Source organism: Crotalus tigris, unplaced genomic scaffold, assembly GCF_016545835.1.
Source record: "Crotalus tigris isolate CLP2741 ecotype Arizona unplaced genomic scaffold, ASM1654583v1 scf7180000024397.1630199, whole genome shotgun sequence".
Lineage (NCBI taxonomy): Eukaryota > Metazoa > Chordata > Lepidosauria > Squamata > Viperidae > Crotalus > Crotalus tigris.
This window is the reverse complement of record NW_024100565.1, coordinates 1,058,998-1,083,350: the sequence shown is the minus strand read 5'-3', so window position 1 is coordinate 1,083,350 and position 24,353 is coordinate 1,058,998. Positions and strand designations below refer to the sequence as shown.

General features: G+C 42.3%; 1 protein-coding gene across 1 annotated transcript; it reads right to left on the bottom strand.

Moving 5' to 3' along the window:
• Window positions 1-22,588, bottom strand: LOC120301793. Its single transcript, XM_039329419.1, has 5 exons — window positions 22,498-22,588; window positions 8,086-8,151; window positions 1,998-2,062; window positions 416-964; window positions 1-15 (listed from the first exon to the last, which is right to left on the bottom strand). Exons 1-5 carry the CDS (start codon window positions 22,586-22,588, stop codon window positions 1-3), a joined length of 786 nt encoding a protein of 261 aa, XP_039185353.1.
• Between the last annotated feature and the right edge of the window lie 1,765 nt (window positions 22,589-24,353).

The window sequence follows — 24,353 nt, the reverse complement described above, 5'->3', positions numbered from 1 at the left end:
TTAGTAGTTTTGAGCCTGGCACAGTTGAAAAAATGAAAAAGGCAGAAATCAGGTTAAACAAAGAAAAAAAAAGAAAAGAAAAAAGAAAGGAGGGAGGGAGGGAGAGGGGGAGGGGAAATATTTTTTACGTTTTTATTCCTCTCAGATATTACAGCTTGTAATTGTGCGGACTGCAGAAATCCATAGCATATTTGGATTCTTCCTGGAATGGATGTTATGTAGAATTCGGCTGAAACCACGTAAAATTACTGAAGTCTTTAAAATGTTATTTGTTCTCCCGCTACTAATTTATGATATTCCACAGCAACCCTTCAAGGCCCTGAAAAGTCTCTTCAAGCCATTTCATGACCATAAGGCAATTCACTTGCAAGGCTGTTACAAGTTCTCTTCCTAACATTTGTGCCCTTGAACCCACCGTGAAAAAGTCCCAGGTAAAATTCTGGGAAGATGTTTCTTTAACTGTAGCAAAATCATCTAGCCATTTCTTGGCTGCTGCAATGTAATTATCCAATAACTGTTCTAAGAATTTTATATGTTCTTCTATGTGCTGGATTTGCGTTTCAGTATATCTTTTGAGGTTACTACCTTGCATCCTCAGGGCTTTGTAGACAATTAGAGGGGCTTCCTCCAACCACATGTACAAGGTACTATTAGAATAGTCCAGCCACGGATCTGCTTTACTGATATCTTCATTCCAACATTTGTCACGGAGTACCATCTCTTTAGCCAGTATATAGTCAGGATGTTTCATATAATTGTTGTGAAACTCTTGGAGGGCCCAAAAGTACATACTGAGCCACACGTTAAGATCTCTAGTATGGTCTTCGAGCCATTCCCCCAAGTTCTTGATATGGCTACTTGCCAGCTTGTCTAAAGCTCCTACTTGCTCTTTCATTGATTGGTCAAACTTTTGCAAGAGAAGAGCTATGGTTTTAATGTGGTCTTCAAATCTTTCTCCAGCTACCTAGTGAACACAATGCATGTGAAAAGAAATGGGACAGTGGTCTTAATTATATTCTCTTTGTATGTGTACATACAAACGTACGTCACTCATGCATCAAAAGAAATCACCGTTTTTAACAAGTGCCATGTAAATTGAAGGAAAGACAAAAGAAATGGCTCTTCCGGAGTGCATAGGCTGGGGATGCAGGAAGATGTTCCTTGCAATCTACAGGAAGACTATAAATCCAAGACCACTCTTAATTTTTTTTTTTTTAGTAACCAGTAAGGAGAGATTTTATAGTGACCAGTAGCTGTTGGCAGTCTTATTATCCATACGTTTGTCTTGCCCTTTTCTGCTCTGGAGTGGTCTGTGAAGGGGACAGATGGGGCATTTTTTTCCCATCCTAAATGGCTCTGATGATGATTAGGGAAACTACTCCGAAACTAGGCACAGGGGAATTGATATTACCCCAATTGGCTTAATTACTTGCACACTGTATGTTAAATTTCCAAGGACCACTTTAACTCCTAAAATTAAGGCTTATTTAATATTGGCAGATGGATGTATTACATATATGTGCATTAATACCGGGCATTTCAGCCTCCACAGTGGTATGGCAAAGTTCACTTCACTCCTTAGTTTCTTTCTATAAGATTTAACTGCCTCATTTGATCTAGATGAAATCCAATGTTTGCCTATGAATGTGCACAAGAGTACACTTACCTGGTGGACAACTTTTAGGAATTAATTGTTGAGAATTGAGTTTTTCATGGAGAAACAGAAGCTGCTTTCTTTTTCTTTTGTGACATTTTTGTTTTCAAATAGCCAAAAGCTGTTTGGAACCAGCTGCATTTTATTGACTGTGTAGCTACTATAAAGCAGTTATGGAGAAACTCACAGCAAAACCAATTTACCAATAACTAATGGTCATATTGTCTGGGAAATGCATTTAGAGGTCACTAGACTGGGAAAGCTGGTTTAATAGAACTTCTTTTGACATAATGACATAATCATCTTGTGAAAGGCAAATCTACATCAGTGTAACACATTGTACCTGAAGAGAGTGGTACCAAGAGTAACTTCCATCTTGGGGCTCTTTCCAGGAGCTCCAGGTTCTCTCTGGCCAAAGAAAACATTGATAAGTTAGTGTGTAACATTCATTGTCTTGTAAAAGGGCTCTAGAGAATTAGGTTAAGCTTAAACAGAATGCATGTTTTCTTTAGAAGTAGTTGTATCTATGTTTTTAGGATACAGAAGAGTCAAGTTCTTCCATCCATAGGGACAGAAATATTTTGAATCCTTCTATTTGTCCTTAACAAAAATAAACTTAGCCTTAAGTTCTATTAGCAGATGTTTAATGAAGCAGAATACCTTTTAAAATCAGTAAAGCTTGTGGCAATGGAATGAAGCTGAAACTAGCAAGATCTGTAACAGTTGGAGTGCTCCAAATCCTGATTGCAAAGCAACTTGTGGGACCTAGGAGACAAGCCTTCTTGGTAGTGTGAGATTCATATGGACTCAGCCCTGTTGGACTTCCATAAAGCTATAAAAACCTGAGTCATGGTCTGAAATATAATGGTGATGTCTGCTTCCAGGTCTAATTTTTGATGGGGATGTGTTCAAATTCTTCTTTTCCCTGATGTCTACTCTGATCTTAAGTGCTTATTTGTAGCTATTACTTATCTGTTGCTTTTACCCTTATGGTGTAAACTACCTAGGGTTCAACTTGAAAACTAACTATGTAAATGTATGTGCTGTCTGGACTATCATGTACCTAATGGAGATTTGAATTAAAATTATAACTTTGATAAAGGTGCAGTCATACATACTTCACAAAATACTTTTGAGGAGATGTGCCTATAAATCAGCGGTTCTCAACCTATGGGTCACGACCCCATTTGGGGTCGATCGACCATTTCACGGAGGTCGCCAGGCAAGGCTGTCCGCCATTTTTTCCCCTTTTCCGGCGGGTGCCTTACCTCCCTTGGGCTGGGCCAGCTGGTGGCCCAGCCGGTGGTCGGCCTGCTCCGTCTCTGCTGCTTGCCAGCTATGCCTCGGCCGGCACAGGGGGCGGCACCATGCATGCGCGGTGCTCCCGGGAAGGGAAAGTCCTCGACTTATGACAGTTGGGTAGTCCTCGACTTACAACCGATTTAGTCCTTGACTTATGACCGGTTGGGGGGTCACTGCATTAAAAAGGTTGAGAACCACTGCTATAAATGTATTATACCCCCATTTCAGGGATGAGGTACCTGTGGCCATTCCGCTGTTATGAACTACAACTCCCAAGATTCCTCACCAGACTAGGCCTGCTGGGAGTTGTAGTTTAGTAACACCCCAAGGACCGAAGTTCTTCACTCCTGATGCAGCATGGAAGCTGTCTTTTCGGGTGTCAATTTGAGAAGCCTGCCACTGAATCTGGGGCCCCAAACTTCAATCTACAGCAGGGCTCCCATAATAGTTTTCTGTGCTGAGGATCCTATTGCAGTTGGCTCTTCGTGACATGAAGGGCTTTGTCTGAACAATGGCTGATTATGAACAGGACATATTCAGCAAAGGAGAAATTATTCCGGTTGTGATTCATCCTTGTTTCAATCTCAGCCAAGAGTTTGCTTTTTATACTCTGTGCAAAAGAAAGGGTGTAGGTACTTCCTATGTAGAATTTTTATGCGTGATGTTTATTTGGAGTTACTTTGGTGTATGTTTTGACTTTGGCAAAAGTTGTAAGGTTATAATTAAAGAAAAGCAAACATCTTTCACAGGCACAGCTGATTAGACTGATTAGGCAATCTTTTCTATGCATGATCAGCTCTGGGGACTGCAGTTTGACACATCTTCAGCGGAGGTTGTGCAGCTAAAATTGCTAGGGAGAAAGTTGATTGCTCTTTTAGAGAAGAGAAAATGTTTTTGATCTTCATATATTAATTTACAAAGAAGGAGAATAAGAAGTGATCATTGCCTGTGGAAATTCTCTCGGGCATAGTTCTTGGATTTCACAGAGCTTAGTTATCAGCAGCTTCATTTATTTAGTTATTTATGAGACTTATATACCGCTTTAAGTGCAAGCACTCTCTAAGTGGTGTACACCAGTAAGCAATGTATATGTATATATATATATATATATATATATATATATAATATATATATATATATATATATATATATATATATGGTACAAATAAAATACGAACACCAGGAGAGTATAAATATAAAAATATACTTTACTAAAAGCTGCCAAGCTTTCGTTTGGAAACTCCAAACATCATCAGGGCTAAGGAGCCAGTAAACAATGATGACTTAAATGGGTTTTGCCGGCATCTGCACCCGGCTCATGGACCACGTCACCGGTCCCGGCCGGTTAATTAGGGAGAATTGAGAGACGGGGTAAGCACCCGATCACGCAGCAAACAAATGGAACGGTGGAGAACTGTTGACACGAAGATTGCCAGGACGGAGGAGGGGGGCATAGACCCCCAAATATGCAACACCCGTATGAAAGTTACTCATGACAGTGGAAGAGTGAGAAGAAAGGGTGTGGAGCAGGGATTGAGAAAAACGTGTGTGTGGGGGAGCGTCTGTGAGCCCAGGGAAGCTTGTAACACTGATAGAGGAGAAACAGATGCCCCCAGGGTGGAGAATGAAAACAAAAAGGGGAGGAGGGTCAGTGCTATGGAAGGAAATAAGGATAAAGGGGTGGTGGAGGAGATGAATACCAGTAATGAGATAGTGGAAGGAATGATCCGGAAGAACCATAGAAGGAAGCGTAAGGAGAGTAATAAAGAAACATCTGGAACACTAATTAACCGGCCGGGACCGGTGACGCGGTCCATGAGCCGGGTGCAGATGCCGGCAAAACCCATTTAAGTCATCATTGTTTACTGGCTCCTTAGCCCTGATGATGTTTGGAGTTTCCAAACGAAAGCTTGGCAGCTTTTAGTAAAGTATATTTTTATATTTATACTCTCCTGGTGTTCGTATTTTATTTGTACCATAGACATGCCCAGGAGTCGTATTTTTATGCAAATTTTCCAATATATATATATATATATATATACATTGCCCCCAACAATCTGGGTCCTCATTTTACCTACCCCGGAAGGATGGAAGGCTGAGTCAACCTTGAGCCGGTGAGATTTGAACCGCTGACCTGCTGAACACAGTCAGCTAAAGTGGCCTGCAGTACTGCACTCTAACTGCTGCGCCACCTCGGGTCTTGAACAACTCCATGGGTTTTTTTTTTTTTTTTTGAAAGTGGGAGAAACTAGGAAGTTGTGAAGAGATGGTGTAGAGTAGAAAATATCAACCACAGTTCCTTCCAATCACCCTGTCATTCTAATGCTCAAAAACACCAAAACAAATGCTCAAGCACCCCAGAAATGAGCTTGAAAAACTGGATTGGGAAAAGAAGAGAAACACCGTATTAGAACTGGACAGCTAAACACAACTTTGACCTGCATCTATGATATATGCTACAGATGTGATGAAGGCACAGTCATACAGATATGCTCTTTACAAATGGTGTGCAGGGAACTGTGTATCACGATGGGAGGGATGGGAGGATCTGCTCAGAAGAAAGAAGACCATTGTATTGGATTGATATGATTCTGCGTGCATATTTAAAAATATTTTTATCTCTTTCTATCCCATTTGTGATTATTCTGCCATAGTACACAAGACAGCATAGAGGATGAGCCTCTAACTATGTTTGGCAAATATCTGGATAAAAGATCCAATGGAGCTAACTAACAAAATGAAATTCAACGTAGAGAAAAGTAAAGTCTTACACTTAGACAAGAAAAACCAAAAGTACACATATAGAGTGGGTGAAACCAGGCTTAATAGCAGCAACTGTGACAGAGATCTTAGAGTCTTAGTGGACAATCAATTAAATATGAGTTAACAGTGTGTGGCGGCAGCCAAAAAAGCCAATACAATTCTAAGTTGCATTAATAGAGGGAGTCAATCAAGATCCTGTGAGGTACTAATACCACTCTATAAAGCCTTAGTAAGCCCACACCTAGAATACTGCAACCAGTTTTGATCTCCACACTATAAAAAAGATGTTGAGACTCTATAAATAGTGTAGAGAAGAGCAACAAAGATGATTAGGGGACTGGAGGCTAAAACATATGAAGAACGGTTACAGGAACTGGGCATGGCTAGTCTAGTGAAGAGAAGGACCAGGGGAGACATGATAGCAGTGTTCCAATATTTGAGGGGCTGTCAAAGACAGGAGAGGGTCAACCTCTTTTCCAAAGCACCTGAAGGCCAGACAAGGAATAACGGATGGAAACTGATCAAAGAGAGATTCAACCTGGAAATAAGGAGAAATTTCCTGACAGAACAATCAACCAATGGAACAGACTGCCTTCAGATGTTGTTGGTGCTTCATCACTGGAGGCTTTCAAGAAGAGACTGGACTGCCATCTGTCAGAAATGGTGTAGGGTCTCCTGCTTGAGCAGGGGGTTGGACTAGATGGCCTACAAGGTCCCTTCCAACTCTGTTATTCTATTCTAACTGGACAGAGCTTTATTTTAAAGTTTGTATACAATGTTAATATAAACGAGTGAATAGATCCTTTCACAACTCTGCCAAATGATTAGTAACACCCTTCCTTGTGATTACTATCTATTCCAATTGTCCTTCCAGAGTACAGATTATGAAAGAAAATGAAGGTTTCCTTCTAGCTCAGTGGTTCTCAACCTGTGGGTCGGGACCCCATTTGGGGTCAAACGACTATTTCACGGGGGTCGCCAAACCACGCTGTCCGCCATTTTTTTTCCTTTTCCCTAGCTGTCCTACTCCCTCTTATTGGTGGCCACACCCACTTGGGGGTCACCACAACATGGGGAACTGTATTATGGGGTCACGGCATTAGAAAGGTTGACAACCACTGTTCTAGCTCTTTTGGATAAACTATCCTACTTTGGACATGTTACATCAGTGGTTCTCAACCTGTGGGTCGGGACCCCATTTGGGGTCGAACGACCATTTCACGGGGGTCGCCAAACAACGCAGTCCGCCATTTTTTCCCCCTTTTCCTTAGCTGTGCTACTCCCTTTTATTCTATTGGCTTTTGAAAGCCAATAGAATAGACTCTCTTAAATAGAGTCTAATTCTATTGTCTTTCAAAAGCCAATAGGAATTGTCCAGGCTGTCTCTGCCCTGCTGAGCCCGCCAAAAGTCCCATTCTGCAAACGGTGCTGCACCAGTTGAGTAGTCCTCGACTTACAACTGGTTGAGTAGTCCTCGACTTACGACCGGTTGGGGGTCGCGGCATTAAAAAGGTTGAGAACCACTGTGTTACATGAAAACCCGGCTCTCCAGAGAAGGCTCTAATGCTAAGAAAAGTGAGAAAAAAGAGAGGAAGCGGACGGCCAACAGCAGATGGAAGGACTGACTTGTGATGGTGGTGATGGATGCACTGTTGGAAGACCTGAAAGATCTTCATGAAGAAAATCTATCTATGTCAGCAAAGCTGGCTGGAGAATCCTGGGAACTGAAATCCACACATTTTCAAGTTGCCAAGGCTGAGGAACACTGATCTGTGCAATTGCTTTGAATTGACAAGAACTTGATGGCATATAATCAAACAAACTTTGCTGGTAAGAATATTATCAATATATAAATGTGCGTATATTTAATATCTACATCTTTAAAAAAAAACATGGAGATCAGAAACAATGGTTTTTAAACTGGAGAATTAATATTATTCTTACTACTATTGTTTTTCTAGACAACTAATTCTCTGTGGCTTAATAGAAATATATTATAAAGAAAAATAGAACAAAGGCTAACATAAAAACTGCACAACAATACAAAGAAACTAAAAATCAGAAAGAAGAGCAATACATTCAGAATTTAAAAGACTGTAATATGTAACAATTACATGGTTATATTATAAAAAATTCTGGGTTTTTTTCATGCCCGTGAAAATAAAAAACAATCATCTGAGCTGCTTTCGGAAGCGTTCCACAAACAGGATGCCATCCCGAAAAGATTTATGATTTCAATGAATTCTTATGTCCCTTGTTCCCAGTGACTCTTCTTATCCTCAGAAACAAACATGCAAATGGAAATATCCTTGGTGGAATAAATTCCAGTGTCCAGGTGTAGATTTATAGAAGGAAATGATCCTTACCAGGAATGAAAGTCATCACGTGCAGTGTCAAAAATAGTAGTAGGTTCATGATCAATATAAATGCACCTGTAAGAGTCAGAAAGAGAATTCAGTCAATGGATCTGTTGCTGAAAGGGTTGCCAGTTGGAGTGTGTTCACCTCAGATGAAACAACGGAAACCTTTTCTGTAAAAGCGGCCAAAATCCTCATACTGTACACACAACAGCCGATATGGATTTCCACCTGACCAACACCAACAATCAAGTCACGCTACCCAAATATAGGAGGCCTGCTGAGAACAACTTTGAACAACTTGTCTTTGAAACAAAATTTATGCCAGGGTAGGAAGATATGCCAGATAGTGATTCAGAATACCCTGCTACCCTCCCTTTTTTTTTCTATAGTTAAGATATATACAAAGTGCTTCTTGATAATAGTTTTGTACAGGCAGTCTATAAATGGGACCATGTGCCTGAAGTCATACACTTTAAAGTTCAATGTGTTCCTGCTGTAGCTGTCTCTCTGCTACATAGCAACGCCCTTAACTGAGCTGATGGATTCTGTGGATGGATTGGTGATTGACTTCCTCAAAGCTGATAGTCCTTGGGCATTTTAATTTATCTCTAGGCAGCAGTGAATTTGGGGGCACTGAGGAGTTCATGGTCCCCATGGCAGTAATGGACCAGTATTGAGGGTCTAGTATATGTTTGAGGACTCACACAAGATCTGGTTTTGGTCTTGGAGCAGTTGCAACCTCTATCTGAAGATAGAGGACATTACCACCTGTTCTTTGTCATAGTCAGTTCATTCTCTGATTGCTTTTCGGCTAATTGGTGCTTCCTCTCCTTGCAAGGAGAAAGGGCCTATTGGAACAGTCCAGCCCAGGCACCTAGCGGAACATCTGAAGTAGAAGGGGGTTGGAAGGAGAGTTTTATTCCCTTGAACGGTGTTTGCTTTATAAATGTTTGTTTAAGGAATTGTTGTTCTTTTAACTTTCTGAAGCTACCTGGAATTGTTTGGAGTCAGATGACTTACAAACTTAACAAACAAGCAACTGAAATACATTATAAATAATAGGAAAAGAAGCAACATGTGTGTGTAAAAATCATCATAAACTCATGCATATGTCACACATGTGAAAGTCTGCCATGTGTTTCCTCAGTGCTACCAATCACAATTTCCAAACAAGAACGCTTTGCCAATTAACAAACTAATCGATAACATATTGAACACTAGAATAATAGGAATAGAGTCCTTCTAAACAGCTACTTTAAAGCAAATGATTGTTCTACCCAGGGGAAGGGGGTGGAGAAGGACCTATTCTAATGGTTTACTTTTCTAATCAATTAATTGATGATGCAAGTTCAGAACCAGAGACCTCTGAGCTTGTTGCCATTTTAGTATGTGATCATCAAGGGTTTGTCCATCACTGCAGCCCACATGCTTCTCCAGAAGCTGCTGCTCAAAGTACATGGATATCTACAGCAAATCTATTTATCCCAGAAAGAGTTAACAGGAGATGGGCCATCCTTACCAGGTTCAAGAATTCTCCATTCCATTATGATCATTTTACCTTCTAAGGCAGAGCTGGATCAATGAGTCTTCAGATTGCAAATGGCTGATGTGTCTCTGTGGGTATCCCCTCTCCCAATACCTTGTTTTTAAACCACCTTTTTCCAGCCTACTGTCCCCTACTGCAATTGTGACAGCAACTTCCAGACTTCCCAGCCAACCTCACCGAGTTGTCTGAAGAGGCAAGAGTTACACTTTATTTCCTTTAAAACGTTAGAAGACAAATAGCCCACCTATGATGATTCTCTCCTCCTGGTTACTCAACTGTCAAGCAGGGAGGATAAAAAAAAACATGTTTGGATATTTTAATTCCTCAACATGAACTGAATGCCCAGTCCTCACCTCCTGTCATTGCTACTTAGCAAAGAAATAGAGCAACTATACTTTCCTCTCCTCTCTTCTTTCTTTAGGCATACTGTTGAGTGACTTGAGTCCTGTTGCAATTCCTGAACTGTACTGGAGACTATTTGAGGTGATTTCCATAACAACCAGTGATGCTATAAAGGCCGGAGCCTTACCAGGTGGAAAATAAAGGGAAAGGTAGGCACAGTAATAAGGATGGCATGCACCAGACTTTCCTGCCCTTGCGCCTTCCAAATGTATTCAACTACTACCTCCTATAATTCCACATCTCCAGGGAGAAGCTAGGAATGCCTGGAGGAGCCAGAAAAGAGCAGATGTTGAAAGAATCGTGGTAGCAACTGGCCAGGTACATAGGGAGGACTGTAAGGAGAAGAAGGGATCTGTGTGTTCTCAGTGAGGAAATGGCCTCTGAATGGATGGCAGAGAAAGAGAGAAAGAATTTAAGAGGTATTCAAAGACTGAGGCTGATTGTATTTTGGCAATGTGGGGTTTTGTGTTTGTTGGTTTTGTAGCCTCGGGTTCCACAAGGTGGGGGAAAATGTCTTCTGAAAAAGTTTGGGAACTGCTGGCCTAGAGCATTTTGAAACACCTAGCTGATCCCACTGGAATGGCAGGAGTGGGAGGCCTTTGGTTGGATTCAATAAGATTCTGCTTGCAGTTGAGATAAATTGCTCGTTCAGCAGGAGGGGCCAAATTATTTGGCACATGCTTTTCCCTTCAAAACCTGCCATTTCAAACAACATCAGCCAGTGCTACTGCATTCATTCAGTTCACGAGCAGATGCCAGCGGCTCCTCTCTTCTGCTGTTATGTCTTGAAGCAAGAAACTAGAGGGAGAAAGGAACCAGTCCAAGGCACCTAGCCAGGTGGCTAGCAGAATTGTCAGGGCTGAGAACCTAGACAGATGTACCTCACTATCCACATCTGCTCTTTCAAAGAGACTAAATACTCTCCCAGTGATTGTTCTGGGCAGCACACACCATTGGTCCAAACCATTTATTTTGATCACAAGTTTCAAATCAGACATCAAGGTCGTTTTCCACTACAACAAAAATATTTAACCTCCCCACTCCTCCTCCCACTTTTGGGAATTGTTAGTGTGGAGAAGTGGCAAGAGAATTAATATTTGGAAAAGTTTTGTTGGGGAGTGGGGAGAAGAAAAACAAAAACCTTCTGCCAAATAGTCCTTCCACTCCACTGGCTGGCCAGTCTCGAAGGGTTTCCATTCCAGAATGTCTGCAGTGGAATGAATGAATCACAGGAAGCCCTCAGGGATTCTTGCAGCCACATTCATTATTCTGTCCAGGGCATCAGACATCACCTGTAGATGAAGGGAGTGGAAAACTTTGCTGTTTCTACAGTGCACATCATTATACCACAGTGTACAATTAGCCATATGTATGCAGTTAATCGCTGCCTGGAGAATGCACGAGGAGAAGAAAAAGTCAAGCATGCTTATATAATATGCAGCGTAAGGCTGTTTTGGAGATTAACAAACTAGATTTTTCTTTTAAGGTTGTGGCCAGTAGAGTTGATTTCTAAAACAAGAAACAAAGAAGGACAGTAGTTTTTATTATTATTTTAAACACCTGGGAGAAACGTCTCGATTGAAAATTGTTGCTATACTTGTTTGCCAAAATCAAACCTAGAAATCTCTGAGTCTCTATTCACAAGCAGTAATTGAGATGAATATTGAATGGACATCAGTCTTAAAATAATTCCAAGTATTATATACACCTCTGTTCCGCAAAGTATACTGGCTACTGGTCTGCTCCCAGATATAGTTCAAGATGTCAGTTATGATCTTTAAAGACAGCATGCTGGCTGAGGAATTTTGGGAATTAAAGTCCACAAGTCACAAAAGGGCCAAGTTTGAAGACCCCTGTCTTAATGAGATAGGTCCAAGCTATCTCGTCCCACTAGGACCAGCTGCCTTACTTGTGCAGGCAGAGAGGGCCTGCTTAAGAACCCATCAGTGAAAGAATTCCAGCTATCAGGATCCAGAAGAAGAGCCTTCTCTGCTGCCCTTTGGAACATCCCACCCTCCAAAGTGAGATATGCCTCCACCCTCCTATCCTTTCATGTTGTTGTTAATTGCAAAGTCGTGTCCAACCCATCGCGACCCCATGGACAATGTTCCTCCAGGTCTTCCTGTCCTCTACCATCTACCATCCTTTCATAAGAACCTGAAAACATGCTTCTGCTGTTGGCCTGGGGACCCAATGCGAGAGTACCACCCTGGGGGTGGCCATTAGATTGATAGCAAACTCCACCTCCCCCATTGCTCCCTGCTTCCCCACCCACCCATCTTTTATTCTCATATCTCTGAATTCATGTTGCTTTCTTTTTCATTGTTTATTCTATTGTTCCATCACTTTTATTGTAAGCCGCCTAAGGCAGGGGTCCTCAACCCCCGGTCTGTGGACTACTACCGGCCGTGGCATGCCAGCAACTGGTCCACACAAACAAGCAAAGCACCATCCGCAGGATGCAGGAAGTACACAAAACCACGCACCCTCCAGTCCGCAGAAAAACCTCTCTCATGGAACCGGTCCCTGATGCCCAAAAGGTTGGGGACCTAGGGAAGCCCCACGGTAAGATAGGCAGCAAATAAATTTAACAAATGAATATTAAATGAATGTACAGATGTGGCAGTTACTCAGAAAGAAAACATGTGGTGTAATATGAATGAATCATATGTAATCATAATGAATCATAAATGAATATGATTTCAGTGACCGGAGCATACTTCAGAGTACTGATTTTCCCTCTGCATTATATGAATATTTCATAATATCATCTAAACTTGGATAAGTTAGTTTCTTAATTCAACATTTTTATATCCCATCTTATTTTTTTATAAATAGCAAGCAGCGAACACACACAATATTCCTTCCTCCATCTATTTTCCTCATTACAACAGCTCTGTGAGGTGGGTTGGGTTGGCCCAAAAATCACCCAGCTGGCTTCCATGCGTAAGGTTGGATTAGAACTCATCGTCTCCTACTTTCATGGCTGATGCCTTAACCACCCAGACCAAACTGGATTTCTTCTGAATAATAACAACAGTTACAACGGCAACAACAGACCTCTCCCAATCAAATACAAGTTGGTCATTCTTCTAAGTTCTGGGAAGAAATGCTAATTCCATCTGAAGCTAGTCTTTTCTGATAATAATTCCTCTCCCTAGCTGTCATTTGCTTTGCAAGAAAGCATATCAAGGGCAGCTTTAGGAAATATATTAACCTCCCGCTATCTCAACTGCTACTTTTCTCTCTTTCCTTATGAAATTGTTGGCAGCCCTCCGCAGTTGCACTTTCAGAAACCCAAGCTGATAGTGGACTGTCCATGTAATGTGCCATTCAGTCTTTAGAGTCTAGGATGTGATTATATTTGTTCCTGTAAATCGGTTCCTAGTATTTAATAATTGGCAGTAGCCAATAAAAAAGAGTATTAGAGCTGGGCTGCAAAACTCCCTATGAGCCTTAAGTAGCAGGAACAATAAAGGATCTTAAGGACTGTCAGCTTTCGCAGGTCATAACTTGTAGCACTAATCAAAGTGGAATTAACTGAGTCACTCATACATGCAGATATCAGGATACGCTTGGAACTCAATTGCACCAAAATAGATGCAAAGTAAGAGTTAATTCGTCCATAGAATTTAGAAGAATTACATAGCACAGCTCTGGATGTATGTTGCATAAGAATTAGATAGAGACAGAGAAATTTGTTTATTCACACAAGTTGCTTGTATATAAAGAGAACCCTAACATAATTCAGTATATTATAATAGTATTTTTATTCTTTAAGAAGCCTGGTCTGGTCTATTTTACTCTCTTTATGAAGTGTTTATTTTACCACAGTCCTGTTGTTACAGCTTTGTTCCATTTGTTTGTAACTCAGTAAATCAGTGGAAATCTCAATTTAAATCTGTCTGCATAGCCCTCCTAAGCTGATCTAAGACAAACACACCTATAATATGGGTCTCTGTTTTAACACGCCTATCTCAAGCCTGCCAACAAAGGGAAAAGCATCTTAGCATTCCCTTCTGTCTCTTAATGTGTCCTATTTAAGGAGACATGAGCTGAATGAATATGTGAATGGAAGTCCTTCTGAGTGATCTATCCATGGGTCCTTTTCTCTAGTGTTGTCCTCAAATCTTTAATTATGGCTAGGGTTAAACAATGAAGGTGTAGTAGACGTTGATATTCCTAAGAATCCATTATAATGTACCGGAACATATATCATTTGAAAAACAGAAGAATGGAAGTATGGATGGTGAGAATGAAAAAGCAGTGACCTATATATTTAAAGAACAACATGCACAATGGTTTCCTGTGACACTATATATACCTTTCCGCCTATCTGTCATCTATCTACCTGATGATATTACAATAGATAAACAGACCAAACTGGAGGGGAAAGAAGCATTTAGGTTTACTTAATAATCTGAAATGAGCAGGTTTCATTCACTAATGCCCAGTTTCAGCTCAAAGAGCTAGGACGGTGGTGGCGAAGCTATGGCACGTGTGCCAGAGGCGGCACTCAGAGCCCTCTCTGTGGGCACGTGTGCCCTGCCCTGGAGATGGCAGCTGCCTGCTAACTTGCCGAGGTCCCACATGGCCAGATGCATCCTGGACGGCTGGTTTCCCTCCCCCCTGGCCTTGTATGCTCTATATTTCCCGGGCACGACTCATTGCATTGCCTCCTCAGCTGTCAGCCAGCCATCCAGCTCAGAGGCGGTTTCTTTGAACTGCTGGCAGCAGGTTGCGGAGCCCCAGAGTGCGCTGGTCGAGGGGCCGCAGGCTATGGCTGCTGACGGACACCGTCAGCCCCCATGCACTCATTGGCCTCTGTGTGTGGGGGCCAATGGTGTCAGGCAGCAGCCACCCCGGCCCTTGCCTTGCCCCATGGCAATGGCACCCCCACCCTGCCTCGCCTCACCCTGCAGGACGAGCTTCCTGCCTATCGCTCCACCTGCCAGACACCCGCTGGATCTCCCCCAACCCTGCCCACACCCACAGGCGTCCCTCCTCACGAGCAACATTAAGGTGACCACGCCCACCTTGGCCACACCCACCCAATCTGCCATTACCACCACAGCCCCACCCACCCTGTGGGCCACGCCCACCTTGCACCCTGTTGATAAATAAGTGGGTTTTAGGTTGCAGTTTGGGCACTCGGTCTCTAAAAGATTCGCCATCACTGAGCTAGGATATTCTTTTATTCTGCACGATTCTTTACCACTTCTTTTCTCCCAGCTGGAAAAAAATCACAGTGTTGAAGAGAGAGCTGAAAAAAAGGAAATTTAGCATCAGAGAAATATCTCAACAACTGTCCTTTTCTGATGTCTTGTTTATTCAATATTAGCAGAGGCTAAAGGGATTCATAGACTGATACCACCCCATTCTCAACACCTCACCTCCATCGCATCATCAGACCAGCAGAGAGGGTTTGCCATGAATTTCTTCCCATTGCTTTCCAGTCTCAGTCTAACTGCCCTCCAGATCATCATCTTCTTCTTCTTCTTCTTCTTCTTCTTCTTCTTCTTCTTCTTCTTCTTCTTCTTCTTCTTCTTCTTCTTCTTCTTCTTCTTCTTCTTCTTCTTCTTCTTCTTCTTCTTCTTCTTCTTCTTCTTCTTCTTCTTCTTCTTCTTCTTCTTTCTTCTTCTTCTTCTTCTTCTTCTTCTTCTTCTTCTTCTTCTTCTTCTTCTTCTTCTCCTTCTCCTTCTCCTTCTCCTTCTCCTCCTCCTCCTCTTCCCCCTCCACCTCCCCTCCCCCTCCCCCTCCCTCTCCCCCTCCCCTCCCCTTCCTTCTCCTCTTCAATCCCTACAGTTCTCTTCTTCTCCTGTTTTTAACTTTGATTTTTCTTTTGCCTTTTCTTGTTGTGTCATTTCTTCCTTGCTTGCTTTGGTTTTTTATTCAATTGCTTTAGATGTTTTTTTTTTATTTTTAAGCATACAGTTTATTTTACAATAGCTTTAAGTCTACACATATGTTTTCTGGGAGCCATTTGGTGTAGTAGTTAAGGCACCAGACTGGGAGCCCATGAGTTCTAGTTCCACCTTAGGTACAAAGTCAGATGGATGACTTTGGGTCAGTCCCTCTGTCTCAATCCCGGGAAGCAGGCAGTGCTGCCAAAAAACTGCAGGGGTTTATCTAAGTGATCCCTTCCAGGTGCCAAGCTGACTTGAATACTATATACTACTGTTAATATGTAATGTCTTTCAAGAAAATGACACTTTCTAAAATTCCCAGAATTCTCCAAAATAGCCACTTTGGCTATGACAAATTCTGTATATTATTTGGAGGGCACCCAGGCTGCCTTAAATAAAACAGATTGCCTTGTATACAAAAATCTGTTCTTGACTCTACCAAGGTTTCTTCATTCCAGCAGTATAAATAAAGGTGGGGAAGACCAGCCTTTTTATTGCTGGCATTGTTAAAAAAAAAAATACTGGAAAGCCTCTGCAGTGATACCAGCTGTAGCAGTAGATCCAGATCAACCTTCTCCTCACATCTGTCTTTTATTATGATGATGGCTCAGCATACTATGTCAGGCTTAAACTGACCTACTACACTTCTTAGTTACACAATCAGACCTATTTGGGAGATCTGGACAGTGAAGACAGGAGAGTTGAGATGGGCAGATCTAAGGAACAAATAAAGAAGCAAGCAAACAAACAAGACATTACCATAAGCCTGAACAGATGGTAATTAGAACCAGATACCTCACAATGTTTTTCTGTATTGTAAGCATGTAAATGCAAATTCTAGGCTGGAAATTGGTTGGAAAAGAATGATCCTGAAGAAGAATTAGAAAGTAGAAGAAACTATAAACAGATGCCCCTATTTTGTAACAATAGGGGAGGGGGGAACTTGCCTTTGGTCTAGCGCTTGAATCTGGGTGCCTAGACTTTGAGCAACATCTGGCAGAGAGCACCTTGGTCAGAATTCAGCTTCAAGAGCAGAAGTCACTGCAGAGTGAAAGGGATCTCTGTTATGGAACATCTGGCCTGGGAGTGAAGGTATTAAAGCACCTTGGTTGAGAAGGCAGGAGAAGGAAGAAATTTCTATTGCCCAGCTAATATTCAGACTGAAAGAAAAAATAGAAATGCCCCTCAAAATTCACTCTTTCCTCAGTTTGAGAATGTATTTTACTTTTTTTTTTTAAAAGGAATGTATTGAACTGTCACCACAAAGATGCTGAAAGTGACAAATTTGGAACAATGAGAAATGAAGTCCTTCATAGATTTGCTAATCTTTAGTGAAAGGCCTGTCCTTTAGTACAGGATAGAGAAAGGCTTAAATGGAAGCTGAAGGTCTGTTGTTCCAGAGCTTGAGTTGGGTGACACAAGGTTGTAGGCCTGCAATAAAAAACCCATTTCTTTTTTCAGTCTCAGTATTCTAGAACAGGGGTGTCAAACTGTTGGCACGCGGGCCAGAGGCGTCATGCCAAAACTGCGCCCACCCCATTGGGGAAAAAGTTGTGTTCTAGAACCTTCTCTTCTATCACCCTTGTGACGCTTCTCTCATTCATTTGGCAGCTACTGAGCATGCTCAGTTCTCCCAGGGACGGTTTTTTCCCCCCTCTTTTTGAAAAGCTGGTCTTTAATTGCAGCTCTGAAAATTACTATTCTTTTGAAGATGGACAACAGTGCTTCAGAAAGACAGTCCAAAAACAATCACTCTTGCTATTTTTCAGTTTCCCTTGCTGTTTGCCTACTGTCTGTAGTTAACCCTGGGTTCGAGGCATTTTCTGGTGTGCTTTTTACAGAAACGCACTTATAAAGCATTTGGAGAGCTGACAGCCATTGCTGTTTCTACATATGGTCATTATTAAGATGAGAAAGGTGTTTGGTTGCAGTTAAGCTGTAAAGATAGAACAGAGTTTTCTGTTTACATTGCAGAAACAACTTTGCCTTAAACAAAGTTACTTTTACAAGTTGTAGCCAAGCACCTTGAATCTGACCACTTCTGGGTGGCCACAAACTCAACCATGTTAACAAGGCCTTCCTGTCAAATTAGTTTATGGCTTCTGATTGTTGTTGAACAGTTGTTCTCAAGGACTGGAATTCTATTAGGGACTGCAGAAGAAAAAGAAAAAGAAAGGAAGGAAGGAAGGAAGGAAGGAAAGAAAGAAAGAAAGAAAGAAAGAAAGAAAGAAAGAAAGAAAGAAAGAAAGAAGGAAAGAAAGAAAGAAGGAAAGAAAGAAAGAAAGAAAGAAAGAAAGAAAGAGAAAGAAAGACTGGAAGGAAGGAAGGAAGGAAGAAGAAAAAGAGAGGAAGGAAGAAAAAGGAAAGGAAAGGAGGGAGGGGAGGGAAAGGAAAGGAACTTTGGCATTATATTAGAGATAGCTTTATTAAAAAGGCACAGTGTGCTAATTATTTAGATGCAGTGGTAGGAAAGGAATTGTAAGAATTCTCTGCTAAGTTGAGATATTGGCAGTAAACTCCAGATATGATGTTTCTCTGACCAAGATCATCTGAAAACCTGTTCTTGATAAATGTGAGATAACAGTCTCATTTGAACTACTGAAATCTCTGTGCCCTGTTCCACATCCTTACTGTCCTAAACAGCAACCCCGTTTATTGGTTATGGTATTCCAGTCTGTGGGTCTTTCACCAGTATCACACCATAACAAGAAAGATGATTCTTCCAAGTATCTTTCCCTATTGGCTTTTTGGTCAAATGTTGTGCTAATAGAACAAACAAGTGATGTCCAAAACAGCAAAATAGCCACCTCTGGGATAGGAAAGAGGTGGACTTCCAGATTCCCTGAAATAAAACTTAACGGCTGACAGCGAAGAGGGCTTAGTGTTGTAATTCAATAGTATCTGGATATTTGGGGTGATGTAAGTCTGAGGTTTGCCAAGCCTTTTCTTCCCCAGGTTGTATTCACCTCCTCCTCCTCCTCCTCCCCACAGGATGAGGTACAGAGGTTTGAAGAACTGTTTCCATCTTGGCTCTCACAAATGATATACATTTCAAAAAGTAGAGCTCAACGTTTTGAAGAAAATATACAAGCTAATTATAACAGGCTAATTCGTTACTATGGTATACAATTCAGTCCAAACCTACGGGAAATAATATTCAATTGATACAGTATCTCCTTACTGAGATATGGCCTTGATAACCCCTCGTTATAAATTTAGGCTGACTTTCCCCCCTCCCCCCAAACTCTAGACCAAGTGCCAAATGTTTATTACAAGCACACACTGACAGATAGCTCCCTTAGACAAATAAAACAAGCAATCTGATCCAAAGTCTCATGATAGATAATCTGCAGTTATAACTTTTAACTCAAACATCTGGACAACAGCCAAGGAAGATGATCTCATGCATTTTTTTTTTTAACTGCAGTGAGTTTGCAATCTGAGAAAAGAGAAAGTGAGGCTTCTCTTTTGTCTACCAGAACAGTTGAAGGGTTGCTTGGAAGCCTATCGGGTCCTCCTTAATTAAAGGACTGGTAGTGGCTAATAAAGTTTCCTCTCTACCACTACCAGCCTTCCACTGCATTGCACACCATGGGGAAATGCTGAAGCACACAATTACCCTTTCCCATTTACAACCAGCAGTAAAAATCCCTAATGGATGTAGAACAGTGGTTCTCAACCTTTTTAATGCCGCAACCCCCAATCGGTCGTAAGTCAAGGACTACTCAACTGGTGCAGCACCGTTTGCAGAATGGGACTGTTGGCGGGCTCAGCAGGGCAGAGACAGCCTGGACAATTCCTATTGGCTTTTGAAAGCCAATAGAATTAGACTCTATTCAAGAGAGTCTATTCTATTGGCTTTCAAAAGCCAATAGAATAAAAGGGAGTAGCACAGCTAAGGAAAAGGGGGAAAAAATGGCGGACTGCGTTGTTTGGCGACCCCTGTGAAATGGTCGTTCGATCCCAAATGGGGTCCTGACCCACAGGTTGAGAACCACTGATGTAGAAACTTTAACTTAAAACAAAAAACAAAAAAACCCAGCAAAACCTGCATGATTTACTAGTGAACTCAGAGCCAATTCATACATCAAGCTTAGGAGATGCCCACTAGAGATTATACATATTCAACCACAGAAATAGAGTGTAACTCCGTAACCAGCATTCAGTTAGCATCGGTTGTGAAGATTTGTATCAAAAAAACCCTGTCACCACCCAGTGCATTCATGTTCTGGGCAGGGTGCTCAAGAAACTCCGGCAAAATCTTGGGTCAAGTGGAATTTTGAAAGCCTATTGTGGGTGTTTCCAGGAAGTGACTGGGTGGGTGGGCCCATTCAAAAATGCCCACCCTGTGGAGCATAAACAGTCCTAAAGAACCTTTTAGCAGAAGTAAAGAATGCATAGTTTTAATTGCTAACTCTCATGTTTACAATTACTTCACCTTCCTTCTGTTCTTTCTGGATAAGTGAGTAGATATAAAGGGCTGAGAATATCCTTGAGGAATAGGAGGAAGAGCTGTCTGAAATGGTATAGGGTTTCCTGCCTGAGCAGTGGGCTGGACTGGAAGACCTCTAAGGTCCCTTCCAACATTATTATTATTGTTGTTATTGTTATTAATCATCGTACAATCAGCCAGATGTTCAGATGGATTTGGCATTTTTGTCTACCTATTGAGTCCTTACCAGGGACTTGGGATAGGCAAATGTGGGTGTTTGATAGTATTACAGATATCGTCTCAGGATGGAAGCAGTTCCTAATAAAGCTGCCAGACAGAATAGACAAGAAAGAACTGGAGAAGATAACAAAATACAAAGATCTACAAATAGAAATAGAACGACTGTGGCAAAGGCAAGCAAGGGTAGTACCAATAGTAATAGGTGCCTTGGATGAATCCCAAAACAAATGGAGCATCACTTGAACACCATTATTATTACTATTACTATTATTACTATTATTATTATTGTCGTCATTGTAACAAGGCAACAGTCAGATAAGAAAGATAGGAGGAAGTTTAAAGCATGAATGTAATTGGAGAAAGCTTCTGAGATTGGATCTCCCTAGCTGGCTTTAGGAAAAAAGTAGGGAAGGGTGAGGCACATTCAGAGTGGCAAGATTCTGTTATTCTAATCCCCTAATAAAAACAGTTTTACTACAGGTAGTCCTCAACTTACAACCACAATTGAGCCCAAAATTTCTGTTGCTAAATGAGGCAGTAGTTAAGTGAGTTTTTTGCCCCGAACTTTCTTGCCACTATAATATGGTTGTTAAGTGAATCTGGCTTCCCCATTGACTTTGCTCATCAAAAGGGTGCAAAGGGTGATCACATGACCCCGGAATATTGCAACCGTCATAAATATGAGCCAGTGGCCATGGCTGAATTTTGATCACGTGACCACAGGGATGCTGCAATCATCGTAAGTGTGAAAACGGTCATAAGTCACTTTTTTCAGTGCTATTGTAACTTTGAATAATCATTAAATCAGTGGTTCTCAACCTGTGGGTCGGGACCCCATTTGGGGTCGAACGACCATTTTATGGGGATCGCCAAACAACGCAGTCCGCCATTTTTTCCCCTTTTCCTTAGCTGTGCTACTCCCTTTTATTCTATTGGCTTTTGAAAGCCAATAGAATAGACTCTCTTGAATAGAGTCTAATTCTATTGGCTTTCAAAAGCCAATAGGAATTGTCTAGGCTGTCTCTGCCCTGCTGAGCCCGCCAAAAGTCCCATTCTGCTGCACCAGTTGAATAGTCCTCGACTTATGACCAGTTGGAGGTCGCGGCATTGAAAAGGTTGAGAACCACTGCATTAAATGAATAGATGTAAGTCAAGGACTACCTGTTGTTCAGATATGATCTGCCTTGAAGGGCTGACAGTACTCTCTCAAATGAGGTCAAAACTACTATTTAATTTTTAAAAATGCCAGTGGGATCTCTGTGTAGGCTTGGAGGGGGCTTTTTGCCGGTATTGGCACCAGTAGGTCACGAGCGCGTGGGGGTGAGGCAGGGCCTGTGCATGGGGTGGAGAAGCAACACACCAGTGCTAGCATGGTCATAGACCAGTTGCTTCCCTTCCCCAGCCAGACACCTGCCAAAGCCACGCAGGGTAAGGTTGCCGCACTTATCCCCACCCAGATGCCGTTGTCTTCCCCAAGTGTTTTTTAATAACCTGCCTTTCAGCTGCATTCCGTTTCTCCGTTCGCTTCTTAGCATTCGCTGTGTGTTTGTAGGACTATCAGTTAAAAAAAAAAGTTCTATCAGACTTTCTAACTTTTCATGAGATCTCAAGAAGAGAAGTTCACAAGAAGTTGGAATTGATTGATTGACCTTTCCCCCCCCAAAAAATTCCTTTGTTTCCTTGCACACGGCGGCGGCAGATCACGAAGGAGAAACGGCATGGGGCTAGGAGTCAGGTAAAGAAAGAAAGGCAATTTCTGAGGATTTCTTTCCTTACCTGCCTCACTTCTTCCACTCAGCCGTGTTGCTCTTGCCAATGGCCCGACCGCCCACTTCAGCACCCTCCCTCCCCAAGCCTCCAGCACTCCACCTGCTACTTTGGTGGTTCCTTACCTCCACCCACCTTGTTCTGCGGCCTCATGGCAGTGGCATTGGGTGCAACGTGCGAGGTGGCAAATGGCCGCAGCCGGCGGCAAACAGCCATGTTGTGCTGAAACCGGCCGTTTGCCACCTCCTGCCCAATGCCGCTGCCATGAGGCCGTGGAACAAGCCAGGCGGCGCTAAGAAACTGGTATACCGGTTCCTTACATCAGCCCGGCTTGTTCCGCAGCCTCATGGCAGCGGCATTGGGTGTGACGTGCGAGGCGGCAAATGGCTGCGACCAGCGGCAAACAGCCACGTTGTGCCGAAACCGGCCATTTGCCACCTTGTGCATCATGCCCAATGCCGCTGCCATGAGGCCGCAGAACAAGCCGGGCGGAGGTAAGAAACTGGTATACTGGATTCCCCCTCCCCCATTGGCTTCGCCTCATCACAGAAGCTGTCCATGCAGGCCCTTAAGTAGGGCTTACTTTGGGGGGAGGGCTTATATTAGGTCCACTGGGGCTTACTTTCAGGGGCAGGTTTACTTTCGGGGAAACATGGTACTCAACTCTGGCACCAACAGCCTTGCCTAGCTGGTCCACTTCTTCTGACCAAAGGAGCAGCTTCATTCTGCAGCTGTATTCTGGCCTTTTTGCATTTTGCAGTCAGGCGTTTCTGGAAGGCCTGTACAGCCGAGTACTCAGCTATGGATTCAATCCATAGCTCGGTTCTCAGCTGCAATGGCCTTCCGGAAAGGCCTGTGACTGAGAAATGCAGGCCTGGCTGCAAAAGATGCCACAGAAGAAGTGGGCTAGCGAGGAGACACCTGGCTGCCAGGTGAGTGGGTGCGGGGCGCATGGGGCAGCTCCATCCCCACCCTAGCTTGATTCTTAGGTGTGTGTTTTGCCCCAAAACTAGGGCTTATTTTGGGGGTAGGGCTTATATTAGGCCCACCCCCCAAAATCAAGCTAGGGTTCATTTTCAGGGTAGGCCTTACTTTCGGAGAAACAGGGTAGCAATAGCAATAGTACTTAGACTTATATATTGCTTCATAGTGTTTTACAGCACTCTCAGAGCAGTTTACAGAGTCAGCATATTGCCCCCCCCCCCCCGAACAATCTGGGCCCTTTACTGACCTCGGAAGAATGGAAGGTTGACTCAACCTTGAGCCCTGTCAGGATCAAACTCCTGGCTGAGGGCAGAGTTTGCCTGCAATACTGCATTCTATATCACCAGGTCTCCTAGTTGTGCTTGTGGTATTCTGGGAATTTGAAATAAGGCATGTGAGAAGCTTGTCATATTCTGGAGGGAAGAGGGTCTACACTTCAGCTGGCCATTTGGTACAGCATTTGTTCTAATAGATGGAGTGGCCAAAGGAAATCTGGTATCTCTGGTATTTAATTCCAAGTTGCAGGGATTCAGTGTTAGATTCAGTCTCTATGTAAACAGAAGAAAACAAAAGAAGCATGCATTTTGTTGGCATGAAAATACTGACATGTACTTTCTGCCGTGGAATCACACAGATTGGGCAACCATTCTTTAGGTAAGAAAAAATAATTGAAGTAGCAAATTATAATATGCGTGGGTATATGCATAATTCTGTATTTATTTATTTTTGTCATATTTATGTAGTGTATATTGGAGGTGGTGACCCTTCGAGAGCTGTATGCAATGAAATTTCATTTTAATGTACGCTGATTAGTGTACATTCAAAGTGACATTAAAGTTATTATTCATTATTCATTTTATGGGCATACATGTCTTTACTCGTTGAAAATCAGAAGGACTCCCACTGGCTCCACTGTTTTTCAATTATTGTGGGGTCATACTCTGGGGTTGTCCTCTAGTAATATCCTCTGATTTTTTTCCCCAAAGGTTTTTTTAAA

Coding starts and splice junctions, on each gene's coding strand:
- LOC120301793 (XM_039329419.1), bottom strand. CDS start 22,588: ATGGCTGTTTGCCGCCGGCTGCGGCCATTTGCCACCTCGCACGTTGCA. Junction 8,152..22,497: donor GCAGAACAAGGTGGGTGGAG/GTAAGGAACCAC, acceptor TGACTCTTACAG/GTGCATTTATATTGATCATG. Junction 2,063..8,085: donor CGTGATGACTTTCATTCCTG/GTAAGGATCATT, acceptor TTCTTTGGCCAG/AGAGAACCTGGAGCTCCTGG.